At 38.0% G+C, this 27,629-nt stretch overlaps 1 protein-coding gene across 6 annotated transcripts in view; it reads right to left on the bottom strand.

The window, feature by feature from the left end:
* The window catches only part of nlrc5 (NLR family, CARD domain containing 5), a 43,381-nt gene extending 15,752 nt beyond the window's left edge, over positions 1–27,629 (bottom strand). Inside the window, exons 1-34 of one of the 6 annotated variants that reach the window (XM_034686435.1) lie at positions 27,332–27,619; positions 27,169–27,242; positions 25,534–25,877; positions 24,431–24,520; positions 21,797–21,982; positions 21,412–21,566; positions 20,422–20,553; positions 19,550–19,865; positions 17,681–18,146; positions 17,026–17,179; positions 14,065–14,195; positions 12,433–12,664; positions 12,110–12,351; positions 11,123–11,206; positions 10,812–10,895; positions 9,392–9,475; positions 9,196–9,285; positions 8,891–8,941; positions 8,738–8,767; positions 8,354–8,437; positions 8,112–8,195; positions 7,515–7,604; positions 7,259–7,339; positions 6,628–6,711; positions 5,864–5,947; positions 5,486–5,575; positions 3,102–3,149; positions 2,988–3,017; positions 2,813–2,896; positions 2,653–2,736; positions 1,858–1,947; positions 1,705–1,764; positions 972–1,055; positions 754–837 (exon numbers count right to left, since the gene is read on the bottom strand). In XM_034686435.1, the coding sequence (XP_034542326.1) occupies positions 754–837; positions 972–1,055; positions 1,705–1,764; positions 1,858–1,947; positions 2,653–2,736; positions 2,813–2,896; positions 2,988–3,017; positions 3,102–3,149; positions 5,486–5,575; positions 5,864–5,947; positions 6,628–6,711; positions 7,259–7,339; positions 7,515–7,604; positions 8,112–8,195; positions 8,354–8,437; positions 8,738–8,767; positions 8,891–8,941; positions 9,196–9,285; positions 9,392–9,475; positions 10,812–10,895; positions 11,123–11,206; positions 12,110–12,351; positions 12,433–12,664; positions 14,065–14,195; positions 17,026–17,179; positions 17,681–18,146; positions 19,550–19,865; positions 20,422–20,553; positions 21,412–21,566; positions 21,797–21,982; positions 24,431–24,520; positions 25,534–25,861 (4,016 nt within the window). In that variant the 5' untranslated portion in view covers positions 25,862–25,877; positions 27,169–27,242; positions 27,332–27,619. The other 5 variants (XM_034686438.1, XR_004631661.1, XM_034686434.1 and 2 more) reach the window with 5 other exon arrangements.

The raw sequence follows: 27,629 nt of genomic DNA, 5'->3' as shown, positions 1-27,629 counted from the left end.
CTGCAGGCATAGATTTACTGCTGTATTACACTGAGCAATTATTATCCTTATATCATAATCACTGTTTTAACAACATTATTTTATTTTATTTGATTAGTTATCTTTGTATTTCTTGTATTTTATCTGATCCTTTTTAATATTGCTTTCTACCCTTATTTATTTTATTGATTTCACTGTATTGATTTTAAAATAATGTCTTTTCTATGATCACCATCTTCTTTTTTTTTTTAGCCCTTTATTATTTTACCCATTTCTGGGTTTTTTTCTGTCTCTCTGTTTTGTGAAGCACTTTGTGCTGCATGCTTCTATGTATGAAAGGTGCTATATAAATAAAGTTCAGTCGATTTAAGCAAAAGAAAAAAAGGCATTAATTTAAGATTTGGTATGAATAACACAACTTACTTCCAATAACTAATTGGTAGAAGATGTCATGGATTATGTGTTTATAATTTTATCAACATTCTAGCTGAAATCACTGAAATATGTCAGGCAGACTTTCATGGCAGAGATGGACTTACAAAGAAAGTTACATTTCTGTATTTGGTGAATCAGATGGGTTTTAGTTTTAAAAAAGGGCAACTAAATCTAATCTCTTTTTGATTGGGTCTCCTAGAAAGACTTGGATAAGTTATTTAAAAGAAAATATTTGAAACTTTTCAATGTTTTATTTTTACATTTCCTTTTGAAATAAACAAAAAAAATATCACTTAAAAAAACCTCAAATCAATAAGAGTAATTTATAACGTGCCGTACTTGACATAGCTGATGACTTTTAGCTTCGGTAGAGAATCCAAAAAATGCTTCACCCCTTCATCTTCCAGTTGGTTACTTGTTAAACTGCAGTGAAGAGAAAGAATATTTCAGAACACACAGACACAAAAACACACATCATGGGAGATGGTATTTTAATGAATAATCAGTAAGTTTGTGTATAACAGGGTTTGTAGGTGAGTTGTGAGTGTGGTACTTACTCCAGGTAGGACAGTTTGGGGCCCTGCTGTAAGACACTGAGCAGTTTCTCACAGTCATCAGCCTTCAGGGTAAAACCAGCGAAACTGTGCGAGACAGACAAAGAGACAGAGAGAAAGATGGACAGAGAGACACCACACTAGGGCATTAAGTTAGACTCGTGACTACAGAACAGCGCCTGTGTTTTCAAAATTGTTATCTCTCATCTTAACTTGCACTTTCTTTGCACCTTTAAAATGATTGTTTGTTTTTTTAACTTATTGTCTGTAATCTGTTCTGTATCATGTAATATTCATTATGATGTATGCTGCACAGGTCAACCTTGTGAAAGAGATCTTGATTAATACGGGTATTATCCAGTTAAATAAAGGTTGAATGAAAAATTCAAATAAATAAAACTTTGTGAGTTTTCACTTTTATTTAGTGTCTAATTATTGTGCTGATAAAGGAACCTTTATCTCTACACCTTTGTGACATGCAGAGGAATTCTCTCGCCAGGGGTGAAAGTGATTGTGCTGCCAAATACAGTCTCCGGTTGTTGAAGAGAGAACACTTCCATCAGTGAGGACAGAGTTTTCTGCTCCTTTTCATACTAATGTACATAAACTGATACTGAAAAACTGGAGGAAGCTAGACTTAATATTCTGTAAATGTAATGATAGCCACATTCACTAAGTAATTTTAATAATAGCAAAAGACAATGCATCCAAAAACTGTGAATTGCTGATCACAAACCTGCAGCTGGCTTGTTCTGCTTTCACGCTTTCAAAATGTATGAGGGATTCAAACTGAGGCCTGAGGATGAGACAAAGGGCATTATTAGATTTAAGTCATTTTAAAACATGTCTATTGTTGTCTTGACTGATTCAAGGCAGTGATGTTTTGTACCTGAGCTCCACGGACTTCACCCGCTGACTGCCCTTCAAACAGCCGACCAGCGTCACAGCTCCTGATGTGGTTGAGATGCTGTGGCTGACACTGAAGACAAGAGTAGGATGTATTCATTCTTCAAGAGGTACTTAAAATTCCAATGGTTAAGATACAAATCATTCATAATCTTTGAGATTGCAGTCAAACATTAGCGACATAAACTTAACACTCACTTGACTCTCAGAAGCTGCAAAAATGTAAACTGGACCTTTACTTTTGATTAAATCTTAAGACAATCTTTTAATGCAATCAGAATCCCATGGCTCCATTCACACTTAAAAATTCACTGGTGTTTCAACTAACATATTAAGTATGCAGCGTGATACTTCCACAGTAGTGTGACTTATTTTCTACCTTAGACGCTCTGCATTTACATCAGATCTTGACTCAATATGAAACTGTTTTTATGGACAACTCAAACTGTAATTCCTCTTTTAATAAAAGCAGAAAATTATTTCTGACTTATCTCTTTGTGTTAAAACATAATTTGCACATCTGGGCTCATTCCTGGGTTTGTTTCATCAAGAGAATATATTTTTTCATTGTAATACCTCATAAAAAAGTGAATATTTTAATTAATATGTTGAGATTAAACCTGATAAAGATTTTAGTACAGTGTAGTACAACAGTACAATCATTTCCCTGACAGTGATTATTTGAATTTCACTCAATAAATCTAAACACACTTGGTAAAAAATCTTTACCCACACAACCTTACACACTGACTCATTCATGCACGTGAGTATGTGTTACTTGAGTCTCTGTAGGGATTTCATCTTCGGCAGGACCTTCAGCAGGTTCTCGATAGCTTTGTCTGACAGTGAGCTGTGAGAAAAACTGACACACATATAATCATTTTAATGTCTCGCTGGTCGTAGTCTTCAAAGTGCAGATCCAAAAACGTTGAACTTACTCTAATTCCGAAAGGTTGTGACACTGAACCAACCGTCTACAGAGTGTGTTTATGTCAGAAGGCTGGAGGCTGCTGTTGTTTAACCTGCAGCATAAAGGAGGAGAATGTCTTTGTCTTTACTTTAAAGTTTGATTTATGAAAGGAGAAGGATCTTTCTGAGTGACTAGTACTGTACCTGAAAATCTTTAGCTGCTGTTTGTCAGCACTGAGAAGAAGAACAAAATGAGTCATCTGACTGAAAAAAATGCAAGTATGGACAACAGTCTGCAGGTTTTTACAGCCTTCCTACCTTATGTCAGGGCTGAACATCAGGGTCAGCTTCTCTCTGCCTCCATCACTGTAAAACAAGAAAAAAAAAAGTGTTTTTCATGACAAAAACGAGACTGTGACAAGCTAAGTTGCATCATTGATAATAAAAACTCTGAAGAATGTATGTTTAGTTTTTGTTAACAAGATGATGATGAGCCAAAAACGCTAGTGGAGGACTGCCGGAAATTCAAAATCCACGTTTTCCCCCGCTGTGCATCTAATCTTTGAAAATAAAAGCGATGCATTCCTGTGACAGGCTGAGTTATTATTTGAGGGGCGCAGTGTTAGCTTGCAGCAACTACCTGCAGCAGGTGTGCTGTGTGAACCAGCTCTCCCCCATGCATCTGTCTCATCTTCATTGAATATTTTTACCCCCAGGTGTGCGCTAGTGACAAAGACACAACCGGGGGATGTCTGTTTAATATTTGACGTTTGACGTTTTTACCGCTATCACCGTAAAAAGCTCTGCGCTTACAGCTCGATTTATTCCAGTGTGGTGATACATCCGACTCATTTAGTAAGTTTGGATCAACTCCTTATCAACAAAGATGCAGATGCATTTCAGAGTGCAGTGAACTGACTGTCTGTCCAGTGCGCCTGCCACTGCAGGTTCGTTCAGGGACCGTCGCAAAAGTGTACAATACAGTAGTGGAGCACATAATGAAAGAATGGTTCACTTTGTGATACAAGCATGAAATTTGGTACATATACTCTTCAAACCCCACTCTTTTCAAAAATAACGCTGGCCACGCAAAATTCCAAGATGGCGACCACTAAATCCAAGATGTCCGCCCCAAATTTTGTTTTTCCTTAATAACTCGAAATGCATTGATTTTAAGCACCATATATGAATTGAAGTTGAATATAAAGTTGGGTCTTGCGGATATTTTGGTACCATGTACATGTCTGTATCTATTACGGTTCTTGAGAAACAGCATATAGATACTTTTACAGACTCAGGAGAGCGAGAAATTTGTAACATTGATTCTTGTTCAGTGAATATGGTTATATGAAAATGTTATTTTCATAACCTGTTATTTCCAGTCGGGTTATAACATAAAATTCTAAAACCAAGATGCTCTGCTCCAACACACCAGGCGTGCTGCCTACCAGGCTGGTTGTGTGTGGGCCCAGGCAACCCAGTGTCAGCCAGAAGCAGAGGACCCTGCAGACTGGGGATGGCAGAAGGTTGGTGAGGAATGGCAGGTCTTCTGGACAGCCAACTCTCCAATGGCCAAGACTTGCGAACAGCTCACCAAATGTGGCTGTAAATCTGGCTGTTGTGGCAGGTGCAAGTGCTATAAACCGGGTCTCGTGTGTACAGCTCTGTGCAGTTGCAACTGTGAGGTGTAACTCATATATGCTGTATCTAACGAACCATAATAGATGCACATGGTACCAACATATCTGCTATTATCAACATCTAAATACTGTACTGAATCTATGATTACTTCAAGTTAATGGCAGCCATCTTGGACTCCATCTTGGTTTTAGAATTTTATGTCATAACCCTACTGGAAATAACAGGTTATTAAAATAACATTTTCATATAACCATATTCACTGAACAAGAATCAATGTTACAAATTTCTCGCTCTCCTGAGTCTGTACAAGTATCTATCTGCTGTATCTCAAGAACCGTAATAGATACAGGCATGTACTTGGTACCAAAATATCAGCAAGACCCATCTTTATATTCAACTTCAAAACATTTATGGTGCTTAAAATCAATGCATTTCGAGTTATTAAGGAAAAAACACATTTTTGGGCAGACATCTTGAATTTTGGGCCCGCCATTTTGGAATTTTGCGTGGCCAGCGTTATTTTTGAAAAGAGTGGGGTTTGAAGAGTATATATACCAAATTTCATGCTTGTATCACAAAGTGAACGATTCTGGCTATATATGCAATTATCTGCTCCATTACAGCCCTGTATTTTGTATTTATGGCATTTTATGCCATGAACACAAAATGCATGCCAAGAGAATGAAAATAAAGACATAGGATTCACATCAAGAATGTTTTCTTTTAACTTTTCACCGAGACAGGCTAAATTATTTAACTTAAATATTACACAGGTGAAAAGTGTTAAAAGAGTGAAATGTTGACCATTTTAACTCTTGGTACAACCCTGATACAGATATCTGATCTACGTCATTAATTATTTTAAAGAGAGAAAATGTTTTAGCAAAAATCAAAGACTAAAATGTTTTGAGTTTCCGTCAACTAAAACTATAAAGGGTTGAGAAGACTAAAATGTGACTAAAACTAACAGGGAATTTCATCTAAAGATTAGGACTGCATCTAAAATAGCTGCCAAAATTAACACTGCTTCAGACAAAAACAAAAACAAAAGCAAAGAGTACCTGATGTGAATGTGTGTTAGGTTGCTATGGGAGCACAAAGCACCAGCCAGCATCCCCACTCCTACCATGCTGATCCTGTTATTACTGGCACTGAAAACACACACAGAAAAGATGAGCCAATGAAGGAAGGACATAATGTTTATCATAAATAATGTATTTACAGCAAATAAGGCCCTTGTGTATATTTTGTTTGGAGCCTGTTTTCTATTAAAATAAGAGCTGTGCTTCTGCAAAGAGAGCAAGATCAGATCTGCTTTGACCAACACAACAAAGAGTGAAGACTACCTCATTCTGTGATGGTCACTCGTATGTTTTTAATACTTTCTTTGGTGAGCTTTCTTTTATTACGTTATCCCAAAGTGTGCGTGTGTGTCTTACTTGATCTCCCGGATACTTGGAAGACGAGGCAGCAGCTCCAACAGCTTCTTCAGACCTTTGTTGTCCAAGCAGTTACTGGACAGACTGATAGACAACAGTGTGAGTACAATAATGTCAGAGTTCAGAAGATAGTCTCACATGGTTTGCTGCCCCCCCCCCCAGATGATCATAAAAATAACACTATATTATAATTGGTGGCCATTTATGAACTTACCATGCAGACATATCATCATATAAAATGAGGTCATAATCATTTGTTCAACAATTAAATAGAGATGTATACATTTTTCTGATGATTTTACATTGTGCCTCAACTAAATCAACACTGGACTAAATGAGACTGACAGCAGTGTGCCTGGTGTTTTAGGTAGGGGACAGAATGAGTACGCTCTGTGCAAAAAGAGGGTGTGTCTGCAACTGTTCACTGCTGATAAGCAAACTATCACAGCTACAGACTATCTTCAGTCATTTAAATGAATGTAATCAGAGGTCATTTGGGGTCACATTGTTTTTACTGTGTGTTTTACTGTGTTTTTGTTCTGCAGTTTAACACTTCAGCTGTAGTTCTGCAGTCGTGTTTTAGGTGAACTCAGCAAATAGAAATAAAGTAAGTGAATAAGGGGGTATGGATGCATTCAGTGTTGAAGGAGAAATTGTGAGTGATTTAAAGCACATTATTTGAGAGGCAAAAATGTGCAGAATTTATTAATTGCAGTTAGATGTTTTAAAAATGTGTTTTTTGATGAGTTTCTTTTTTTTCTTACTCGATCAAAGTGAGATCTGAGGATGCTCCCAAACTCTGCCACACTCTCTCCAGATCAGCAGGCAGCAGACCACAGCAGCTGAGACTGACAAAAACAACATCTTCATGATTATCTTCAGCAACAATAACATCTGTGTTGATGAATACAATATATGAAATAAGTTCCCCCTTTCTGCTTATTGTTGCTTCACTATGATGTTAGGAATGTGTTGTGCAGAATAATATGCAGACTCCTGTTTGAGTTGGAAGTTTTTCTCTGTGCTTAAATTAAAACAGGGTCATCAGAATACAACTTCTTAAAACTATAACTGAACTTCATCATGAGACAAATCCATAGTGCCTTGATCTATTATGAATAAATAAAAAGTAGATGTAATTTTACAAAAAAAATCTCAAGCTTATTTTCTAGAAATAACACACAAGACAAATGATTGTCTTTCATACTATCTTTCACTGCATTCTTTTAAACAGATGATTCAGTTGAACTACAGACAACCCTGCATAATCATTTCCTCTGCAAACAAAACAGCTACTTCCTCCTGAGAATACATTCTCTGGCCCTTCAGAATAATCCCTAGATTTGAATAAACCCAAGGCTTGGCTCCTGTTGAAACCTTGACTTGAAAACATACCAAAGTGTTTTGGATATTTTGTTTACAGGCTGTTCTCGCCCTCCAGCAAAAAATACCGACACTTGGACAGGGCTCTGTAACCTGAAACATAAAAGACACAGTCAAATTTCACTGCTTACACCACTATTAAAGAAGATAAGTAAGCTACCTGTGGGATTTATTATTATCACTTATATCTGTGAGCAAGTAGCAGGTTGTTTGATCTCCTACACAATGACATGTGTTGCAAAATAATCCCATGGTGGTCGATGTTTACCTTACATGAAGCTCCATCACAGCAGGACAGTCAGACAGCAGGGCGGTCAGAATCACCAAACCCTCCACTGAGGAGCAGCTCTCGTTCAAACTGAGAAGAGACAAGGAAAGTTTGTTTATAAAGAACCAGTCGTACAAAAAACAATTCAGTTAAAACTAAGCTAAGATAAGCATTAAAACATAGACTATTTTAAAATATAAGATCAAGAAAGAAATAAAGTAAAATTAATTAAAACATTTCAGTAAAACTCAGTTTGTTAAAAGAAGAGTGGTCCGAGTCAGGGCCAGTCTAACATTATTTGGGAGGTTATTCAAGCTTCATGCTGCATAATAACAAAGAGAAATACGAACCTCAACAAGCTGACATTTACTCACGTTACATGTTGTCCTGAAAATCTTAATTTTCCATTCATATCCTTAGCTTCTACAATAAAACAGTGAGTCTCTGGCTTCATAAGGTTTTGGGTTGCTTGTTGATCAGGGAGAGTTAAGCAAATTCAGTGTAGTAGAAATTCATTACATTCAGCATAAAAGTAGCCTCTGTTGACTCTTAATTCATGTCCTCTGTGGTGATTGTTTGATATATTTAAAGCCTTACATTATCTTTTTGGTGATGTTGAGCTTTGGCAAAAACTGAGTGAAGGTCTTCAGTGTTTCAAAATCCCATTGGCCTCCAGATAGACTAGGATGTAAGCACACACACAGATATAATCACACAACATTGCAAAGAAAGGTCAAAATATAATCTGAAAAATATATATCTGCTGTTAACAATGACACACACACACTAACAGGGTAAGGGTGTCTTAAAATAAAATAGGTGTATTTCTGCATACTTACTCCAGCACTGACAAAGCAGGGCAACATGCCAACGACCCTGCAAGTTCTTGCATTTCAGGTTTGCTCCATTTCTGGTTCAACAAGCTGGAAAACAAACAGTAACAGGATATTCAACTTATCAACAACCAAAGAACTGCCAACTAAATATTAACAGCAATTATTTGGATTAAATTCAAATGATTTGGATTTAAATTCAAATCAGTCAGCACATTAACCAAACTGACTTTATACGTCTGTTCTGTCTCTTTAATTTCAGAAGCTGTTCATGAACAGTTGTTTTCAGAAGTTAAGGTACTTCCTGTTTAAAACTGTAGGAGCTGCAGCGTGCAACAGGAAACAAAAATTTTGCAATGATCTGAAAGGTCAGGTTGTCTTCTGTCTTACCTGATCGTTGTGTCAGGCTTAATTTGATTGCTGAAGAGAGAAATACATGAACACAAGATAATATCTGTTTATAAAGTATTCATACGATATTCAGAATTCATTTTAATAACTGTTGAGAGTTTAGACATTATATTTATGCAAACATAAACTCACCTGCTTAAACCAGAGTTTTGGAAGAAAGTTACTGTCACTTCCTTCAGCCCACTTGAAAAAGAAAATAAATGCATAATTCTTAGTCACTAAAGCACAACAATGATGAATTGTCTTTTGCTTTATTTTGACATAATAGAATGTATAAAAAGTCTAAGGTGACTGAAAATAAACTTTGCCAGAAGAAGTGCAGACTGTACAAACAGATGCCCAAAAGGGAGCCTGTGCATTGGTGTAAAACATGCTATGATAATTCCCTATGTAACTCAGTTGTCATTGTGTATGGATGTGAATGTGTGGTGTCATACTCTGCATGAATTTGCAGGATGTTGCCACATGAAGACGTTTTCCTGATGAGATGCTCCACTGCTTTCTGAGAACAGTTGTTTCGACCCAACCTGCAATGTAAACCGGCAAACACAGAAAACTTACAGTATGCACGGACTCTCAGTCTGCAAACATTTGAATTTGGAAAATGTCATCTTTTTAGCAGTGTGTACTTACATTATCCGGACCAGTCTGGGTAGTTTGGTAAAAACATTAGCAATGTTTTCAATCCCCTCATCTTTCAAGTTGTTGTCACTAAGACTGCAACACAAGAAACAAATATTTCACCATTAAAACATTATAAGGTGAAAGAATCCATATTTGAATGCATGACACTTCTTTCATACCTTTCCATTCAACTGTTGCCATGATTTTATATGTCTTGTGATACTTTAGCGGTCATAAGCTAATTGGAAAAGCTTGACAATTCTTTCATACATTTCCAATGAACTTATGATCTCCACCAAAGTATCACAAGACATAAAAATGTCTTCTTCAACATGACTTTGGAACGACCTCCCAGAGGACATAAGGCTTGTGGAGTCAGAGACATCTTTTATGTCTCTTCTTATGTGACTTCACTTTTTTAATTGATTTTTAATTTGATTTATTTATTTTGATTTCATTTAACTAATTTATTTGAATTCATGGTTGGTATGTATGGTTCAGACAGACAGACAGACAAAAAAATAGAGGGAGGAGCAGATGATAAAGAAAGAAGAAATGAGAGGAGGAGGAGTGCAGCAGCAGATGATGAGAGACACTACACTGTGTTGACTCAAAGCTTTCTGAAGACAATAGTAATATTGAAACAAACTAACACAAGCATTTATGCATGTTGGTATATTCTACCGCTAATCATTAAATGTTTAGATAGCAGGTGTTCATCTAAAGTACACATCTTGCATTATTTTCAATTATTTAGACATGTATTTTGAACATGAATCGTGCTCAAAGTGCATAAAATGATGAAAAAAGATGTGTAAGAAGGATTCCTGCCTCCCCAACCAAGGTTTTAGCCCCTCAAAAAGCCCCACAGTGTCTTCATATTGTTCGTTGTCAAATCTTTATAGAATTAACAACTCAATGAATTAGTGGATGTCTACAAAATTACATTCAAAAAATAAAAAGTAGACCATCAGTGAGTGAATACATACATAATCTTTATGAGTTACACCGAGCCGAAGATGTTAATCTTGTGGTGACTCTGAGTTATAAAGGTACTCTTCTGGAGGTGCTGAGCACTGATTGACGCGGTTGTGGTTGTGGCTGTCTGTCTGTCTGTCTGTGTGTGTGTGTGTGTGTGTGTGTGTGTGTGTGTGTGTGTGTGTGTGTGTGTGTGTGTGTGTGTGTGTGTGTGTGTGTGTGTGTGTGTGTGTGTGTGTGTGTTCTGAGGCTTTGGTAACTGAAAAGAGATGCTTAACATGTTTTGCTGTTCACCAGCTGTCACTGCATAAAGCCCAATGAGTAAGGACCTCACATTGCAGCAGTTTCTTATCCTCCCCCCTCCCCCCCTTTTTTTTATTTTCTCACCAGCCACCATTGATAAAAACATGTCAACAGTTGAATCAGTGTAGGGATTTTGAAGCAAACATACTTCACTTCAGTGATGTTTGGACAGTCCTGTAAAGCGGAGGCCAAACTAGCTGCTCCAGCGGCTGTCAGGCTGGCACCACAAAACCTTTAGAGATAAAGACAAAATCAATCAGTCACTGTTGTGGCAAGTCTTAAAAGTTGATTATATCTTCTCTATTATTTACAGTAATCCACAGTTTCTGACACAGATTTGCTAGTCGGAGGAAGGCAGAAGACATCACAACACCAACTTACTCTCCATGATGTAAAGAGACATTCAAAGACATTTGGATTGAAAAACAGTTTGAGAGAAAAATAGAAAACGGCTCTTACTCTAGCTTTCTTAGGGATGTGAATTTTGACAAAACGGTGGATAACTTCTCAGCAAATAGGTCACCATACTTGCGGCTGCGGAAACTGAAGGGAGACAAATAGTTAAAGGAAAACATACTACATTCACAACGTATACAAATTTTAATTACAAGGTATAATGCAAAGAGCTCCTCCTTTATATATCACACTGGCAAGGCACAAAGAAGGAAATAAACACAATATAAGAATATTTTATCTGCTAATATATTGCTATAAACAGTTTTTAGGAAATATATAGATGCGTCTATTTGCATAAAAGCAACAATCCAATTTATCAATAAAGTAAAAGTTAAGAGTGGCTCCATCCATCCTAGATGGTATAATAATGTGCATATGCAGTGACCAAGATATAACTGCATGGGAGTGCTTGAGCTGGTCTGCTCTAAAAAAAAATTCCTTGAAGGCATGGTGGTTTTTCTGATTGTGTCCCTGCCACTGTATGTCTTCTTGTGACAGAGACTCACAGACCACCAGGAGCCTGCAGGAAACAACAACTTCAATCTGTTTCAAAGCAGGTGTGACAGGTGGACACACTTTCAAGGAATGCTAAACTCAAAGCAGCATTTTTTTTCTACATTCCCTGTTGCTGCAAATACTCACACTCTATCACCATTTTTTTACATTCAGCTCTACAACAGCCACAACCCTATCAGTCTAGTGTGCCAGAACATATTTTTAAGCTCCTCCTCTTTTGCACCAAACCACACAGAAATGAAAATAGGTCATAGCCTCAGAAGCCATGATCATTTGAACTGTACACTCAATTATTACTGTCACACTTTGCATGGCAGATGGTCTTCAAAAGAAATACACCCAAACGGAATAAAGTATGACCTACAGAACATACACATAAGATTCAAAATATTGATCTTACATTTTAAAAAGACGCAGTGTTTTATTTTTACTCTGTAGCCAGTCAAGTGATCAGTGTTGTTAGTGTGAACCTACCAGAGGTAGTGAATGTACTGACACCTGGTCAGGATGTCTAAACACTCCAAGTCCATTGAGCATGCACCAAAGTCGAGCCCTATTCCAGTGTCACCCACTGAGTTTACAACAAAAGCCAGAGCATCAATATCATTTGGCAATAGTCGGATGTTGCGGAGCTCCAAGGTAGGTCTCGTACCCACAACCTGCTTAGCCAGTTGCTGGTCCTGGGTCTCTTGGACACAATGGCAAAGCTCCAAAACCTGGAAAATCGCAAGAAGGATGAATCAGGGAGAAAAAGAATCTGGTTAAATCAGATCTGGATTCACTCCTAATGTTTCTACCTTTGGCCCTGTCAAGGTGTTGCTGTGACACAGGTGTTGTAACAGTTTCAGAACAAGAGCTTGACGCTTTTTGACCCAGGTTTGAATGCCTGCTCCACTAGAGGTCCTGGCTATGTGAACCAAGGTCTTAGTGCACTGTGGAGAAGCCAGCCCGCATACAAACTGATGCAGGGAGTCAGTGAAGACCGTCCTCTGATCTGACTTGGTTGTCCATCGGGTTTTGAGGCTGAATCTTAAGAAAAATGAGAAAAGGACACAGGAAAAATCTATATTTGATTTTGATGAGATCAAGATACATAGCTAGTATGGAAGTAGCCTACAGGGTTTTATTTGGTGAAACAAACACCTTTCTAAAGCCTGGTCAAGATCCTTTGCACACATATACACATATACATATACAGAGCAAGGCTTTAACTGTATGACAGTGCCCCCCCCCCTTGCTTTCACATCTGCTGCGTCATGTGTCACCGTCACTGCCCAGGGACCCCCTGTCTGACCTCTTGTGGCTCTGCTACAGTGATTAGACTGTCTGCTTTGGGCCTACATCAGCGTTTCCTGTACTCCTTTAGAGGAGGAAGGTCAGGAATGTCACATAGCTCGCTCAATTTAAACGGCTCATTTTGCTACCACAACAAGATTATTCCCGGTGTAGAGAGGATCATTTCTAAATTAAGACACAAACAAAGCATAGATGCTTTCACATAAATTAGATTACTCTGAAATGAATAGCTTTATACAGCTGAGTTAATTAGCTGATTGATTGACTGACAGAAAATAAACAGCAAATATTTTAGTTTGCTGGTGTGTCGCTTTCTTTTTTCACAAAACCAACAATCAACTGTGACAAAAGTGACTCCAGAAATAAAAAGGATTTGTAATTAGCTTCTTGTCAGCTAGCTTAAACAGCTTCTACTTAAATATGAATGCAATAATACTGTTAATATTATTATTTATTATATCATAATTACACAGTCAAAGCACTGAGTCAACTTTTACTTTGACACTCAAAATACTTCAACTTTACTCTATAACCAACAAGCAGGACTCTACTCATCAACACTTTGGTATCAATATTTGAATTTAAAAGGAGGATCTGTTAAGATGTTATCAAAGTTCAGCCAAGGTAATAAGGCTTTATTCTGATAGCAGTGCTCACACAGTACATCCTGTCTCTTTGATACTTTGTTCCTAGCAAGGATTATACAGCATAAAGATGAGAACGGTATTATAGATGTGAACAGATGGAGTCTCATGCTAACAAGGTAAAGCAAAGCTCTGTGTTGGTATTCAGGAAATTAGGTCATCAGGGACATCCTGTACTCTTAATTTACATCTATTTCCAGTAGGTGGCTAAGGTGATAATTATTTGATTTCATCAAAGGAGTTTCAAAGGACATGCACAGAAATAATGTAATGACATTGTAAAAGGTCAACTGAACTTTTGGCTCATTGTATTTTTACTCATTTCATGAAAATAGCTTCGCAAAATGCCCTGATTTTGTTGACAACGTCCACAGTTCCTGTTGTAGAAATGCAAACTAATCCTCAGTCCATTACAGAGAATGATGCTGATGAAACAGAACCATGTTCCTTTTCAAGTTACAACCAGCTTCTCTGAATTTACCACCTTACCTCTGCTTGAGCTGCTTGTCGCTAACATCCTGACTGGTCATGATTCTGACCGCCCCCAAAAACTCCTGTAATGTCAAATGAATGAAGAAGTAGGAGTTGACAGTCATCCCATCCTCACATCTGACCTCCACCTGACACAAAGATATGGAGAAACATCTGACATTAAAATATGGACCAATGTACTATTGCTAGGTTAAGGTTAGGCTCAGAGGTAGAGTGGATATCCCTTCAACTGGAAAATAATTTGCTCCTCTTGATTACATGTTGAGCACCTTTGGGAAAGATGTCAATTGCCCCAAAGACACACATTTTATGAATGTGTATGATTGCTTGTGACTACTGTCTTATTTCTGTAGTTGTAGTGATAAATTATATTTTAACATATTCCAGGCCATGATATAAGTGTAGCATGTTATGTGAGAGTTTGTGTGTTGCTAGCATGGCTCCAAATAATTTCAGCAATTCCAAATATTGTATGATTGTTATCAAAGTGGACAAATTTTGATAACAGCCAATTTCTAAAAATGCTGAAAACATTCTGTTAACTTACAGGCCTGCATCTTTGCTATTACAATTTAAAGAGAACAATAAATATGATGCAACCATCAGTGTGGGTTTAGAAAAAATCCATCAACATCTTTACTTGTGATGGATTTGGTAGAAAATATAGCCACAGCAACAGATAAAAAAACAACACACTGAAGCTGTATCTATTCATTTATGTAAAGCGTTTGCCACAACAGAACCAGACCCTACTTCCACAGAAATGACTGTTATGGTGTAGAAGGTGTTGCAACACAACAATTGGGAAGTTGTTTAAAAAAAGGTTAAAATATGCAAAAAATCAATAATACGGAATCACATTCTAGAAGAGCAGCTTGCAATGTGCCACCTGGATCAGTATTAGAGCCCAAGTTATTCATACTTTATTTAAATCATATTTGTAATGTTTCTAATAAGTTGAAATTTGTTACATTTGCAGATACAAATGTATTTTGTTCCAGGGAGATCATGAAAAAAGTATTATTGAAAGTAGTAGAAACTGAGCAGACAAAGCTGAAATAAAGGTTTGACATAGAGAAGTTATCTTTTGATCAGGAAATGTACGGTGTTTGGTGGTAAGTAAGACTGAATTTAAATGGAGTTGGTATCTAAAATTATATGGAATCAAATTTCCAGGATTCACTATAGATCATAAACTCAGCTGAAAGCAGCACAGAGGATGCATCAACACAAAATAATCTAAATCTATTGATGGTTTACAAAATAAAAGATCTTTTGTATTAGAATTTTCTGTATTTATTGTATTCTTCTCTCATTATGCTATATTGAGTTAAAGCCTGAGAAAATGTACAATCACAATTCTGGAAAAGTTGTGATGCTGTGTATAATATTTATGAAAACATCTTGATAGTTTGCATGTCATTTAAACCCTATATTTACTTGAAAATAGGGAAAAGAAAACATCAAATGTTTAAACTAGGGCTGTCAAAGTTAACGTGTGAATAAGAGTATATGAAAATTCCATTTAACCCCACTAATTATTTTGACTCGTGATTAATGCACACATGTTCTGTGACTGTGACTTCGGCCATCCTGTGGGAAATCAGAAAGCAGTGCAGCACTGCTGGAACATCTGGAAAACACTCTGTGCATAAAGAACAAGACTGAAAACCACTACTGGATGGACAGGATTTTCAGGCCCTCAGGAGGCACTGCATTAAAACAGACATGACTCTGAAGTGGAAATCACTGCATTAGTTCAAAATCAATTCCAACAACCCATTGTCTGAGAACACAGTTAATTGGTGTATTCACAAAAGCAGGTTGATACGGTACCATGCAAAGAGGGAAGATGGAAAACTCTCCTGATGTCTCAAAAAACTAAATTTGACAGGTTGTTTTTTAAATCATGGACGCAGTGTCCTCCACTCCAAAACGAAGAGGGTCCACTTGGCTTAATATCAGCGCATGATTAATAGCATGCATCTGTGATGGTTCACTTTCAACATCGGATATCTTCGTACCATTTTCATTTAAACATCGGCTTAAATGATTTGTAAACCGTCAAATTCTGTTTTTATTAATATTTTACACATCTCATCCCATAATCCCATCCCTGACAAAAGCTATGTGATTAATAATTACCATTTCAGTTACCATGAAACCACCAACCTATTACTCATAAGGTCCAAGAGGCTGTTTATCTTGAATAACCTTTGGGTCATTCATGCCACTGTGTTTAAATATTAATCACAACATCAGTTCCTTGTTTTGAAGAGGTAAGTAGATATTTCCTTTTCATTTATTTCTGGAATGGCACAAAGGCTAAATGAAAAAACTAAGTCTCAAAATCATTTTAAAAACATAACTCATTCATATCTAATTCTTACATGAATCCCAATCAAAGATCAGATATCAGAAGTATTTTCTGCCACCCAAGATTGCTGTGCATGGAGTTTGTACACGCCTCTACACTGCAAGTTACTGCAGGCTTATCAGATTAAAATATAATTGACGTTTCATTGACAGTAAGCTGGTCAGATGAACTCGAACTTCCAGCATTTGTACTGCTGATGAATGATTCGTGCTAATATGGGAATATTTTGGCAGTAGAAACTGTTGAAAAAATATATTTTTCCTCTTTATACAAATTCATATATTAAATGATAAATATTAAATGTTCTCAGAACATTTAATAATTTAATCCTCAATGGTGAACATATATACATTGATGTTTTACACTGAGCATAACTTCTTGTGGTTCAAAGAAAGTATGCTGACAGCTGCTCCTGTCCTCCAATCCTATAAAAAGAAAAAAAAACAGAGGTGCACACACTCACGCATATACACACCCTCCCTCCTGACACCCTATCTCCTTCAAAACTAATACTGCCATAGGTTCAGAGGAAGGCTTGCACACCAGTAGATGTTAAGAGAGCACTCACACACTCAACTGACCTGTGAGAAGAGCCCCGTCCTGGTGGAAAACTCCAAAACATGCCGGGGAATTTCTCCTTCCATGAACAGAATCTTGCTGTCCTCTAAGCCTTTCCAGGCCAGCTGACTAAGCTCACACAGCTCAGACCGAAACTGACTCAGTGTAGAAGCAACACTGAGTAAGGACACACACAAAAAAAAAAACATATAAACTTATATTTGATTGTTAGCTTGTAACAATATTTAATACATCTCTACACTAAATAATCAAAGACCAAAAGTGAAAACTTGAAGCTACCCTTCATTAACATTAAGATATCGTCAGCAGAGCTTTGGGAATTTGCTGATTTCTGATTGTAAATTACTCAACACGGGACGGAAAGAAGATAAAATATCTTCACTTTTGACAGCAGTGGTGTCCTCTGCTGCTGTTGCTGGTATTCTCTGCTGGTGTTACCTAATTTTATAGTGCTTTTCCAACCAAAAGATATTCTGTCCGTTGGCTAAATATGTTTGAACGCAGTATCACTCTTACCCAGGCTATGTATTTTTTGTCCATCTCAAGACTATGATTTTCATAAGGACTCTTTTCCCCATTCTGAGGTAATCATATTCCAAATGTATTAGTTGTTAGTGATAGGTTGTTAACATGTGCAGTGATCTACTTAGCCTTCACCTCTTGTCATTTCTTCCACCTTTATCAGGGCCACGGCTCAGAAATGCTCCAAGAACAGTGAGGTAGACCTGGGTAAGCGTGGAGGGTATCTGAGATTGTGTGAGAGGCAGCTGAGCTCTGCCATTTGTCACATCCATCATTGTGTCAACACTTCCTCCTCTTCCTTCAAGATCTCGCCTTGCTTCATGACTCCATCTTCTACTACTCTCTGATCCTCCTCCTCCTCCTCCTCCTCCTTGAAGCTGGACTCCTGTAACTTCTCTGTCTCTGGCTGTTATCCTGGCTTCGCTTCTTCTTTCATCGGGTGTCCGAGCCATTCCTGGGTCTCTCTCTTCCAGCAGTAAGTGCTCCAGACAGATGCAGCAGATGTTGCAGAGAGCCGGGAGAGATGACATTGCAAGGAGGTGCTGATTGGAAAGAAGGAGATCTGCAGCCTGCTTCCCGAGACCTCTGCATGCTGAGTGACCTTTACAGATGAAAGACAACAAAATTAGAGTGAATGTTTTACCTTTGTTAGACAGGACAGCTGAAGACACAGAAACATGATGGGTAGAGAGTGGAGGATGACATACAGCAAAGGGCTGTGACCAGAAGTTAAATCAGCAACTGCTACAAGGACTATAGCCTCCGTACATGGGGCGCACACTTAAACTGCTGGGCCAACTGGCACCCCAAAAAATACATTTCAAACAGTCAAACACAAATTTTCATTAATTTCGCCTGATCAGACCAGTTTGACACTTTGACTCTGTGGGTGTGGATATCTCACTTGGGCTCCTCATTAGCTTTATTGCCCCTACCCAATAAATAGCCCAGCATGACTTCAAGCTAATCAGAGGTCAACTAGAACCTTTGCAAACCTTTGTGTGAACCCTTAAAAAACTGATAACAAAAAGCACATGAGGACTTGGATTTTATATTTTTCAACACAAAAAAAATGTTTCAAACCAGAGAACATATTTAGGTAATACTTGAAGAAAAATGTACAGCAAGTAGGCCATAGACCATAACACATTGTCATTATCCATGCAGAACCAAACTGGTCTTGTAGCTCCAAGATTTTCAATGGATTATGTTTATCTCTTGGAGATAAACACTAGATGTTTAAAAAGATAACTTACGATTTGTGACTGTTATGTCCTTATCTGCTGTGGACGGCCTCCTGCTGTGGACGTTCCAGCTGATACGGACATGCTGGACTCCATCGGCAACAGCTACTACTACTACTACTACTAGTCTCATCACTGTCATCGCTCTCTCTGTTATTCTCCTCTATCCCTCTTTCCAACACCAACTCCGTCGAGGCAGATGGCTTTCTAACATGAGTCTGGTTCTGCTCCAGGTTTCTGCCTGTTAAAAGGAAGTTTTTCCTTGACGCTGTAATGAGCTAAATACTGGAAAGTGTAATGCTCATGGTGCATCAAGATGAGATCAGACTTAATCCTGTCTGTAAGATGGGACTGGATCTTATCCTATCTTGGTGTTGGGTCTTTGTTAATAATTCAACATAGAGTACGGTCTAGACCTGCTAAGTTTGTAAAAGCGTCTTGAGATAACGCTTGTTGTGATTTGGCGCTATACAAATAAAGATTGATTGATTGATTGATCTGCCTCAAGCTCCAAACTGACAGGATCCTTCACTTCCCATAATGCAACAGTTTAAAGTCCCCTTGAGGACATTAGCATGGGCCAATGTCCCTTTAATACAATAAGCTCCAGGAACTATTTGAAACATGCTTGCTGTATAAAGTAACATTATGCAGCAACATATGCAAACTAGCTGCTGACTAGATTAAATAATAAATGTATATGTTAGCTACGCAGAATGGCATTTAGCATAGTGCAAACATAAAAACAGGTATTTTTTACCTTTTACTTCAAAGAAGTTGTGCACATACTCCATGATCTCTCTGCATTCCCAGCCCAGCAGAAGACCCACTTTATCTGATATACCCTCCAAATCCATGACATCACGTACACGGCAGGTAACCATCACAGTGCATCCTGGAAGAAGCTGACCATTCAACAGTCCTGAAATTAGGTCTGCCACAGGTAGAGGGTTTTTGGGGTCCAACAGCTCTTTCTGCGCCTCCTGTTTGCTGAGTTTGCTGTGAAACTCGTCATAGCCGTCCAGCACCCAACAGCTTTGCTCTGGATTGGAAAGGACGTAGTCCACAATGGCTTGCTGCCCAGAACCAAGAACATACATAGAATGTAAATATATCAATATAATATAATATATCAAATTACATGCAAACGCTCATTAAACTAAACTTAAATATGTACACACATTTCAACAAGTAATGTAACAGTAGCAAAGACTTTAATAAATGTGTCTAATTTGTTGAAATGCAGCCTTTGACTACCTTCTACCAAATGAAGTAACAGGGTCACTGACTGAGTGTACTAGATACATAAGGAAAATCAATGCTATTGATAGCACAATAACCAAAAGCAATACAATTGATATTTATTTAATTGATATGAATACAAATACATACTGAAATTGTTTTTATTGTTTGTAGACTCAATAACTTTATGTGTTCCTCAAAAGCCAAACTTATGCCCACTAAGCACTTTCTTAAATAACTACCACTAAGAAAAACAAACATGCATTATAAAGCTGCCCTTTGTGACCTGTTAATTCACCTGGGAGCAGTCTGATTTCAGTACAAGATCACTTCTGCAAAACAAAACCTCTTGCTCTACAAAAGTACTGTTCTCATGTGGCTCCTGCCTACCTTTTCATCATCTCCCCCTGTTGGAGGGAGGTAGTGCCTGAATAGCAGCTCGGACAGGGAGAGAGGGCAGGTCAGTAAGCCTAGTTGACGGAACTCTAGCAGAACAAACAGCGAGGATGATGGGATAGGGCCCTAGATGATTTGAGAGGAAAAAAGTGGGTGTTTAAAAAAAAAGAGTGAAGGCAAATTAGGATAATGAGAAAAAACCTGAATCCCTCTACTCTTACACATCAACCTCTGCGAGGGGTTGAGTACACTTGCGTATTGGAAGCTGATCAAACTGTTGTTGGCCCAGATGCATTGTGGGCTCTAGGTTGACAGGAAAATTAAACATAAGACAATGTTTTTTGTTCTTCTTATTTTGAATTCACAAGATAGAGTAAATTAAATTTTAATCGAAAGTCAACTTGCATCAAAGTACAGTGTTTTTTCATTTTAATGTACAAAAGCATTCAAGTACTGTTCTTTCCTTACATATATTTTTATGCTACATTTGTCTTCTTGTCCTTGTGTGTTACTTTCCCTTTAGTCTTGTGACTTAGGAGCAATCTGGCCCTTCAAATTTATTAGGGATTACATTTTTTCTACTTATTTTAACTTAAATCATTCTTTTATTTTATCTATCTTAATCATTTTATGGAATTACTATGATTTTGGGCGCAGATTGTGCCTAGTGGTTAAAACGTGTGCCCATATAGCGGCCGGCCCAGGTTCGATTCCAGCCCGTGGCCTCTTTCCAGCATATCATTCCCCTACTCTCTCACCTGGTTTCCAGCACTATCCACTCTCCTCTCCCCTCTATTAAAAGCCCCAAAAATATAACTACAAAAAAAAAGACCTATGATTACATTGAACTCATTGAGTATTTTTGAGATAAAACTACGCTCCATATATTTCCTTGAAACATTTTGAAAAAAAGAGACAAAGATAAGTTACAATTTTAGTTAAAGAAGGAACTGCCAATTGCAGTCATTTGAAATGTAAACTTACTAGCCCACAAGCCCACTGCTGTCCTAAACACGACATCAGCAGAGTTTTTCCTGATCCAGCCCGGCCAAGAAGAACCGTCACCTTCCCTGCACACCCCTGGAGGAAGGTCTCCAACGTCACTCTGCCCTCCATGGACCCATAATCCACATCAGGCTCTGAGTTTGGTGAAGAAAATAATCAGTTTGTGTACAGCAGGAAACTTAAGAATTATATCTGTATGAGCAAGATCAGCAATAGAGGATGCATTTTTGAAAGCTTTCAATTTTTACTCTTTTCATTCATCTATTTCAGAATAATATCAAAGTGTATTTAAATTATATTAATCATACTAGAAGTCAGATTTCAAAAATCTTGGTATGGATCAACAGGAAGAATGTATACTCGCCTGGTGTTCTGCTCCCTCTGTCTGTTGATCCAGGGGTTTGATCGGGTCTGTCTCTGCCTCTGTTTGCCGTTCTTGGGCTTACCCACACATTGTCCAGACGAACCTCCTTCACAAGGAGCTCATTTAGTCGCTTCCACCTCCTCTGCAGTGAACCCATCACTGTAGCAATGTACTGCTCCCAGTAATCTGCGGATAGAATATTTGTTATCGCTGTTAGACCCAGTGCAGCACCTTTACCGGTCATGAAAAGAAAGAAGATAAACTCTGATGTTTATTTCGTGAGATACCATATCTACGTAGTCAGTATGTTCTCATGGTGGTGCTCAGCGTTTCTGAACAGTGAACGTGTTTTTAGGTTCAACAATCAGGCCACAGATTTGCTAAATTTGCTAAGTTTCCCTTTTTTGATGGACTTGACTTAAGGGTCGTTTATGTGTTTGAGGTTGGGGGTTGTCACATTTTGAAGGTGAGGTGAGAATGGTTTAAGCGGTGCCAGTTTATTGTTGCGGTAAAGGTGAGAACTGCCCTGGGGGGGTTGTAAGTGTCCTGAAGAGATGTAGTCGTGCTTTGAAGTGTGAGATGTGTGAATTCACAGGCTAAACAGTGAGTGTCTGATTCACAAAAGGATTGCATGGATTTTGTACCTACTAAACCTGTGCAAATCAGCAGCACAGATGCTAATTCACAAACCCTTTGCTAAGGGTTGAACACTACACAAACGGTGCTGCAGAGCACAGTGCATTACTTTGTGCAAGTGTTGTCTGCATACTAGTAATGAGCTGTTTTGCATTCATTTGAGGCTAAACTGGCCCCTTCTGATACCAGGCCTCATTGCAAATACAACCTAATCCACTAACAGCCATACGGAGTTGAAGTGGGATTTTCACCATCTGCTGAGAGTAGGTGATAACTGTGCTGAAGTATTTATAAGCATCGTCATCTGGTTATCAGGACAACATTCCCACATTAGATGACCTTGAAAAGATATACCTGTCCTAAAGCCTCTTCATATCACTTTGACATAACTATTTTTGTTGAAACCATTCTTGTCAGAGAGGAGTACCACATACACCAGTGCTAGCTGATGGGTAATCAGGCACAAGGGAACTCAATCCATCCTCAGGGATGATTCCGCTTGCTCCCATACCCTTCAGACTTTTACCATTCTGTTCTGTCAAGTGTGTCATTAGTGAGTTATTGTTTGAGGTTCAGTTTGAAGATGATCTTGTTGTTAATTTCATTTGTTTGATTAACTTCTATTTTTGTTTATGATAATGAAAAAATTTGATTATTCAAACAGTATTTCTTATGAAAAGAATATCAAATTGACCAGTTATGTTATATGCTTTTTTTCCCTTGTATGGCAACTCAAGACAATACCACATGACAAGCAAAGAAACAACAATCTGTTGAATAAAAGTCATCACAATGGAGTCTGCCGTCTCACTGCCACTCATTCCACTCGTTATTAAATGTCTCTAAGCTCATGCCTTCATTCACCTGAACATTTCCATAATAATGAGTGGTTAAATCAGTCTGGGACTGTCTGAGGCGAAACCCCACACATACAGGCTCTGTGCCATCACAGCACACTGACAGCCTTTTGCTGTCTTGCACTGGGACGTGAGCTGGATATGACCTGGGAAATTTGTGGCAAAATATCCTGTAACTTAAAAAGGTTTAATTTGTTAAATTTTGTTTAACGTTTCCGCATTGGCTTCAAATTCTCACAAGGAGTCCACTGCTAGCGGAGAAAAAAAACTAAGATGAAATTCAGGTTTTCAAATACTTAGTTTAAAATTGTTCTATCAATAAATTACTACTATGTTATGACGTAATTTTCAGTTCTTGTGTAGTAAACACCCACACACACACACTCAAATAGTTACATTACGACACTCATTATCTAAAATAAAAGCACAACTTCAAGTAGAAGCCACAACAGAAAAACCTCACTGTCTAAAATGATTCATCGTGTGCTTGGCATAAGTAAGAAATGCACAGGCCATTGGTTCTTCTGTTTTGGCTCATTTGTAAACATGAGAGCACTGCGTCAACCCATGTCATTTGATACCCAGTAGTAAAAGAGTAGCATTGCTAAGATGCCTGCTTTACTCTCACTTTAACACATAAGTCAGGAATGAAAACATCCTTTGAGTTTTAATGGCTGAACACTCATTTGAAGTTTCATGGCTGCATCTTCACGTTGGTGGCTACCAACACGTTATTTTGAGAACCTGATACAGTAATGTCACTATTTCTGTCTGTAATACCTCATTATGGTAGACATGCACAAATAATTCAGTAGTGTTTTAGTTTTACAAGTTTTAAATCGTTAAAGAATTATTCACAATAAATAAAGTAGCAAGTGACAGTATGTGCTTTCAATGTATTCTGTAGTGCAGTAAAAGGAAATGCTTTAATTAGGATAATAATAGAGGTTGATAGATTTGTTTTCAAGGTGTGCACCTGCCAGTAAGATAAATTAACACCAAGGGAGAGTCTGCAACACTGTACCCACAATCATAATAAATCCATGGACTTTAATCAGGAAGTAACCATTTTACTGGTTCACGAATGCTTGTTACTGTAGCTGCACTCTAATAAGGCTTAAGGGTTGTGCATATGTTTTACCAATCCGAGGACGTTTGACAAGCTGCTGCTCTGATGGGGGCGATGATGACTTCTCATCTGTTTCATCGGGCCTGGAACTTTCTCCAACATCTATGGTATGAAAAGAAGAAAACGTAATAACACATAGCAATGTAAAATGCTGAATAACATCCAAAAGGACTAATGCTTAAAAAAAAAAAAAAAACTCTCTCACTCCACACAGTCACAATTCTGACTCACTTCAATCATTTAAAAAAAACACCTCAAGACCTTCCTGTTCAAAAAAGCATTATCACACATGACCTGTACTCCTGCCCTTCCTTTGTCTTTGTTCTTTTGTATTTATTTGCTTTTTTTTATTTTTAAGTAAAGCGACTTTGAGTACCATGAAAAGCGCTACACAAATCCTATCAATTATTATTATTATTATTAAAAGGACTAATGCTAGTCTTTAAAAAAGAAAAATGCTGTAAGGTGCTTTGCAAGAATGCTGCATGCCCTGCATGCTATTTTCAACATTTCTCTTTTACTTTCTAAATCAGCCAGAGATTATGGGGATTCCCACAGTGAAACAAAAAACAATGTCTCAAGACTGCCATGTGTGTTACTCAGACACTGGTTAAACAGAAAGCCAAATTGTCACACCAAACTCTTATGTCAGGTCAGCATAATGTGATTTTACTAGTGTGAGCACAGTATATTCTAGAGTTAATCTTTCTATTAAAGAATGGAAAATAAGAATGAGAAGACTCATGGGAAGGTTTTTAACAGTGGTGGTGTGTTTTTACCCATTGTGAGATATGCTGCCACAGTGAATGTGCCTTTATTTTTACAATACCCTTAAAGCACATGCACATCAATCCTGACACTTATATACTCACATACCATAGAACTTGTTAGCTTTTTTCCACTGAACTGAAGGATTAGTATGAAAGTTTAGCATTACATGGTTAGTACATTTATCTGTAATGACTCATTGCATTTCTGCTTTTGTCTTCACAGTGTTGCAAGGCATGAAGGCCACCTGACCAGTTTAGTTTGTTTTAGATCAAGGGGACTTTGGAATCAATCACGTAGCAAAGTGTAAACACATGTTACCAATTACAGCACCATCCTCTACTCACTGTTTGCATATCCAGCAACTGACATGAGCCTGGACTCCAGGCGCATGGGGATGTTTTCACACAGCAAACACATGCTCTGAAGGAAGCTGCGGCAATGTGCAGCTGAGGCCGACCTGAAGTACTCCAACACAGCACAAATGTGTTCTGTTTTTGCTGATGCAGAGGAGGCCCCATAATCGATGTTCCATCTCTCTCCACTGGGCACCATTCGGCTCAACTGCATTATAACTTCCAATGACTGGTTCTGAAGGATTTGGAGGAGTTCTGAAGATTCCTGAGCTAAGATGTCATGCAGATTATCATCTTCAGGGCCAACCTCCTCATCCATGGTCAGCCTCCATCAGCTGGTATACAAAAGACAAAGTCATGAAAGCAATCATTCTGAAGCTCCACAATTAAATTTTCAGGTTATCCTGATTTTAGCGACCTATGTGGACAAAGTGCTACCATTCATCGTTTTGCGTATTTTGTGTTTGCAAGCAATATCTCATCTGGCTTTCTTTTAACAGCCATCCACTAATTATGAATATTTGCTGTGAACAAAGTTGATAAAAAAAAAGCCTGTTTCTGTGATGTGCTAATGACCAGGATGGCTAAACTGGGGCACAGACTTCTGAAGGGGGGCAGGAAGTATACTTGCACATAAATGCAATACATGTATTTACCCCTTCTATCTGAAAATATCTGACAAATGTTATTGAGGAATCATTCTGATGTTATAACAGTACTTTAAAAGGTAGCACAACAAATTGGCAACATATAAATCGTCTTAGAGGATTCAGAAGGATTTATGTCCTAAGTCACGCTTCAAAGTAAAATAACCAAAGAGAAGGTGCTACTTTAAAATCTGAATAGAACAACATACTGTAGATGAGGTTATTGTGGCAGCTACTGGGGGTGGCGAGTGAGAATTCTGGGGAGCACAAGCCACCCCTTGGCTCTGCCCCTGCATTGATCACCTTTTTTGGATTTTGGAGAGAGGCAGCGAAATGAATGCCATGCCGTCCTTTAAGCCATTTCACTCTGAAGACTATTAAACTACTGCAAAGTTAACACTGAGGACATATTTACAACAAATCCTAAATAAACATCTAAATATAATAGAACACCTTCTTATCACTGTAAGTGAAACTTCAACAGATAACATTCAGACACTTCAAACCCTCAGGAAGCTGTACATTTTATGACCAATAACCACTCACTGAGAGCAACAGTTTGACATGTGGATCCGGAGAGGTTGCAGGACCATTTCATATGTAAAGTCTAGATAACGTGCTTCTCTTGTGTTCATTTAAGTTCCTAATATCTGAGTATAACTTCACAAACAGTCAATGTTTTGCTGTTTTAACTGCCCAACAGAGATGTGATGCTTTGCATTACGTCGTAAAGGAGTTTTGTTTACAATATATTTTAAGAAAGTGAAAGGCTACTGAGAAAATAGGCCTACTCTGTTACATTAATCTTGGTTAAGATACAAACTCAGTGGATATCGCAGACAACACAGATAGATGAGTCTGATTAGTCTTGAAGAATATCCTACTTGAAGACATGTGCCGCGTGCCTTTATTGCCGTGTCTTTCAATTCATGCTTCTATGTTTATATACGATAACACCTTACTTGGAATGTACACTTACACAATGTCCCGGAGCCAGACAGAGCGAGGTCATTTAAGGTAATGAATGTCGCGCTCTGCTGAGTGAGGTCTCATCTGCAGCCGAACACAAACACACTGCAGCACAACCGGGCTGATTGTTTCAAAGTTAGCTCGTGGTACTGAGAATTAAATTTAAAACTCACCAAAAGCTGTTGTCGAAGACTGCATGCTGCAGTCAGGGTATCTTTTATTCGAAAACGAAACTAAAGACCGTTGGTATTGTTTTGGTTTCGTTTTTGCGCAGCTATTCAAATTTCTTCCGACACGAATCAAATATGTATGAAGAAAGATGAAAGCAAGGATGGCCGGCTGCTTTCTCCTTTTTAACCCTAAAATATTTCGATAAGAGATGAGGTTCAATTCCGTAAAAGAGAGTAACTTGGGTATTTTGCGGATATGTTATGAGCTCAAGATTGTACTGTATATTGGCGAGACAGGGAT

Source organism: Notolabrus celidotus, chromosome 6 (assembly GCF_009762535.1).
Source record: "Notolabrus celidotus isolate fNotCel1 chromosome 6, fNotCel1.pri, whole genome shotgun sequence".
Lineage (NCBI taxonomy): Eukaryota > Metazoa > Chordata > Actinopteri > Labriformes > Labridae > Notolabrus > Notolabrus celidotus.
The sequence above is the reverse complement of the archived record's forward strand: the minus strand, read 5'-3'. Positions and strand labels throughout refer to the sequence as shown.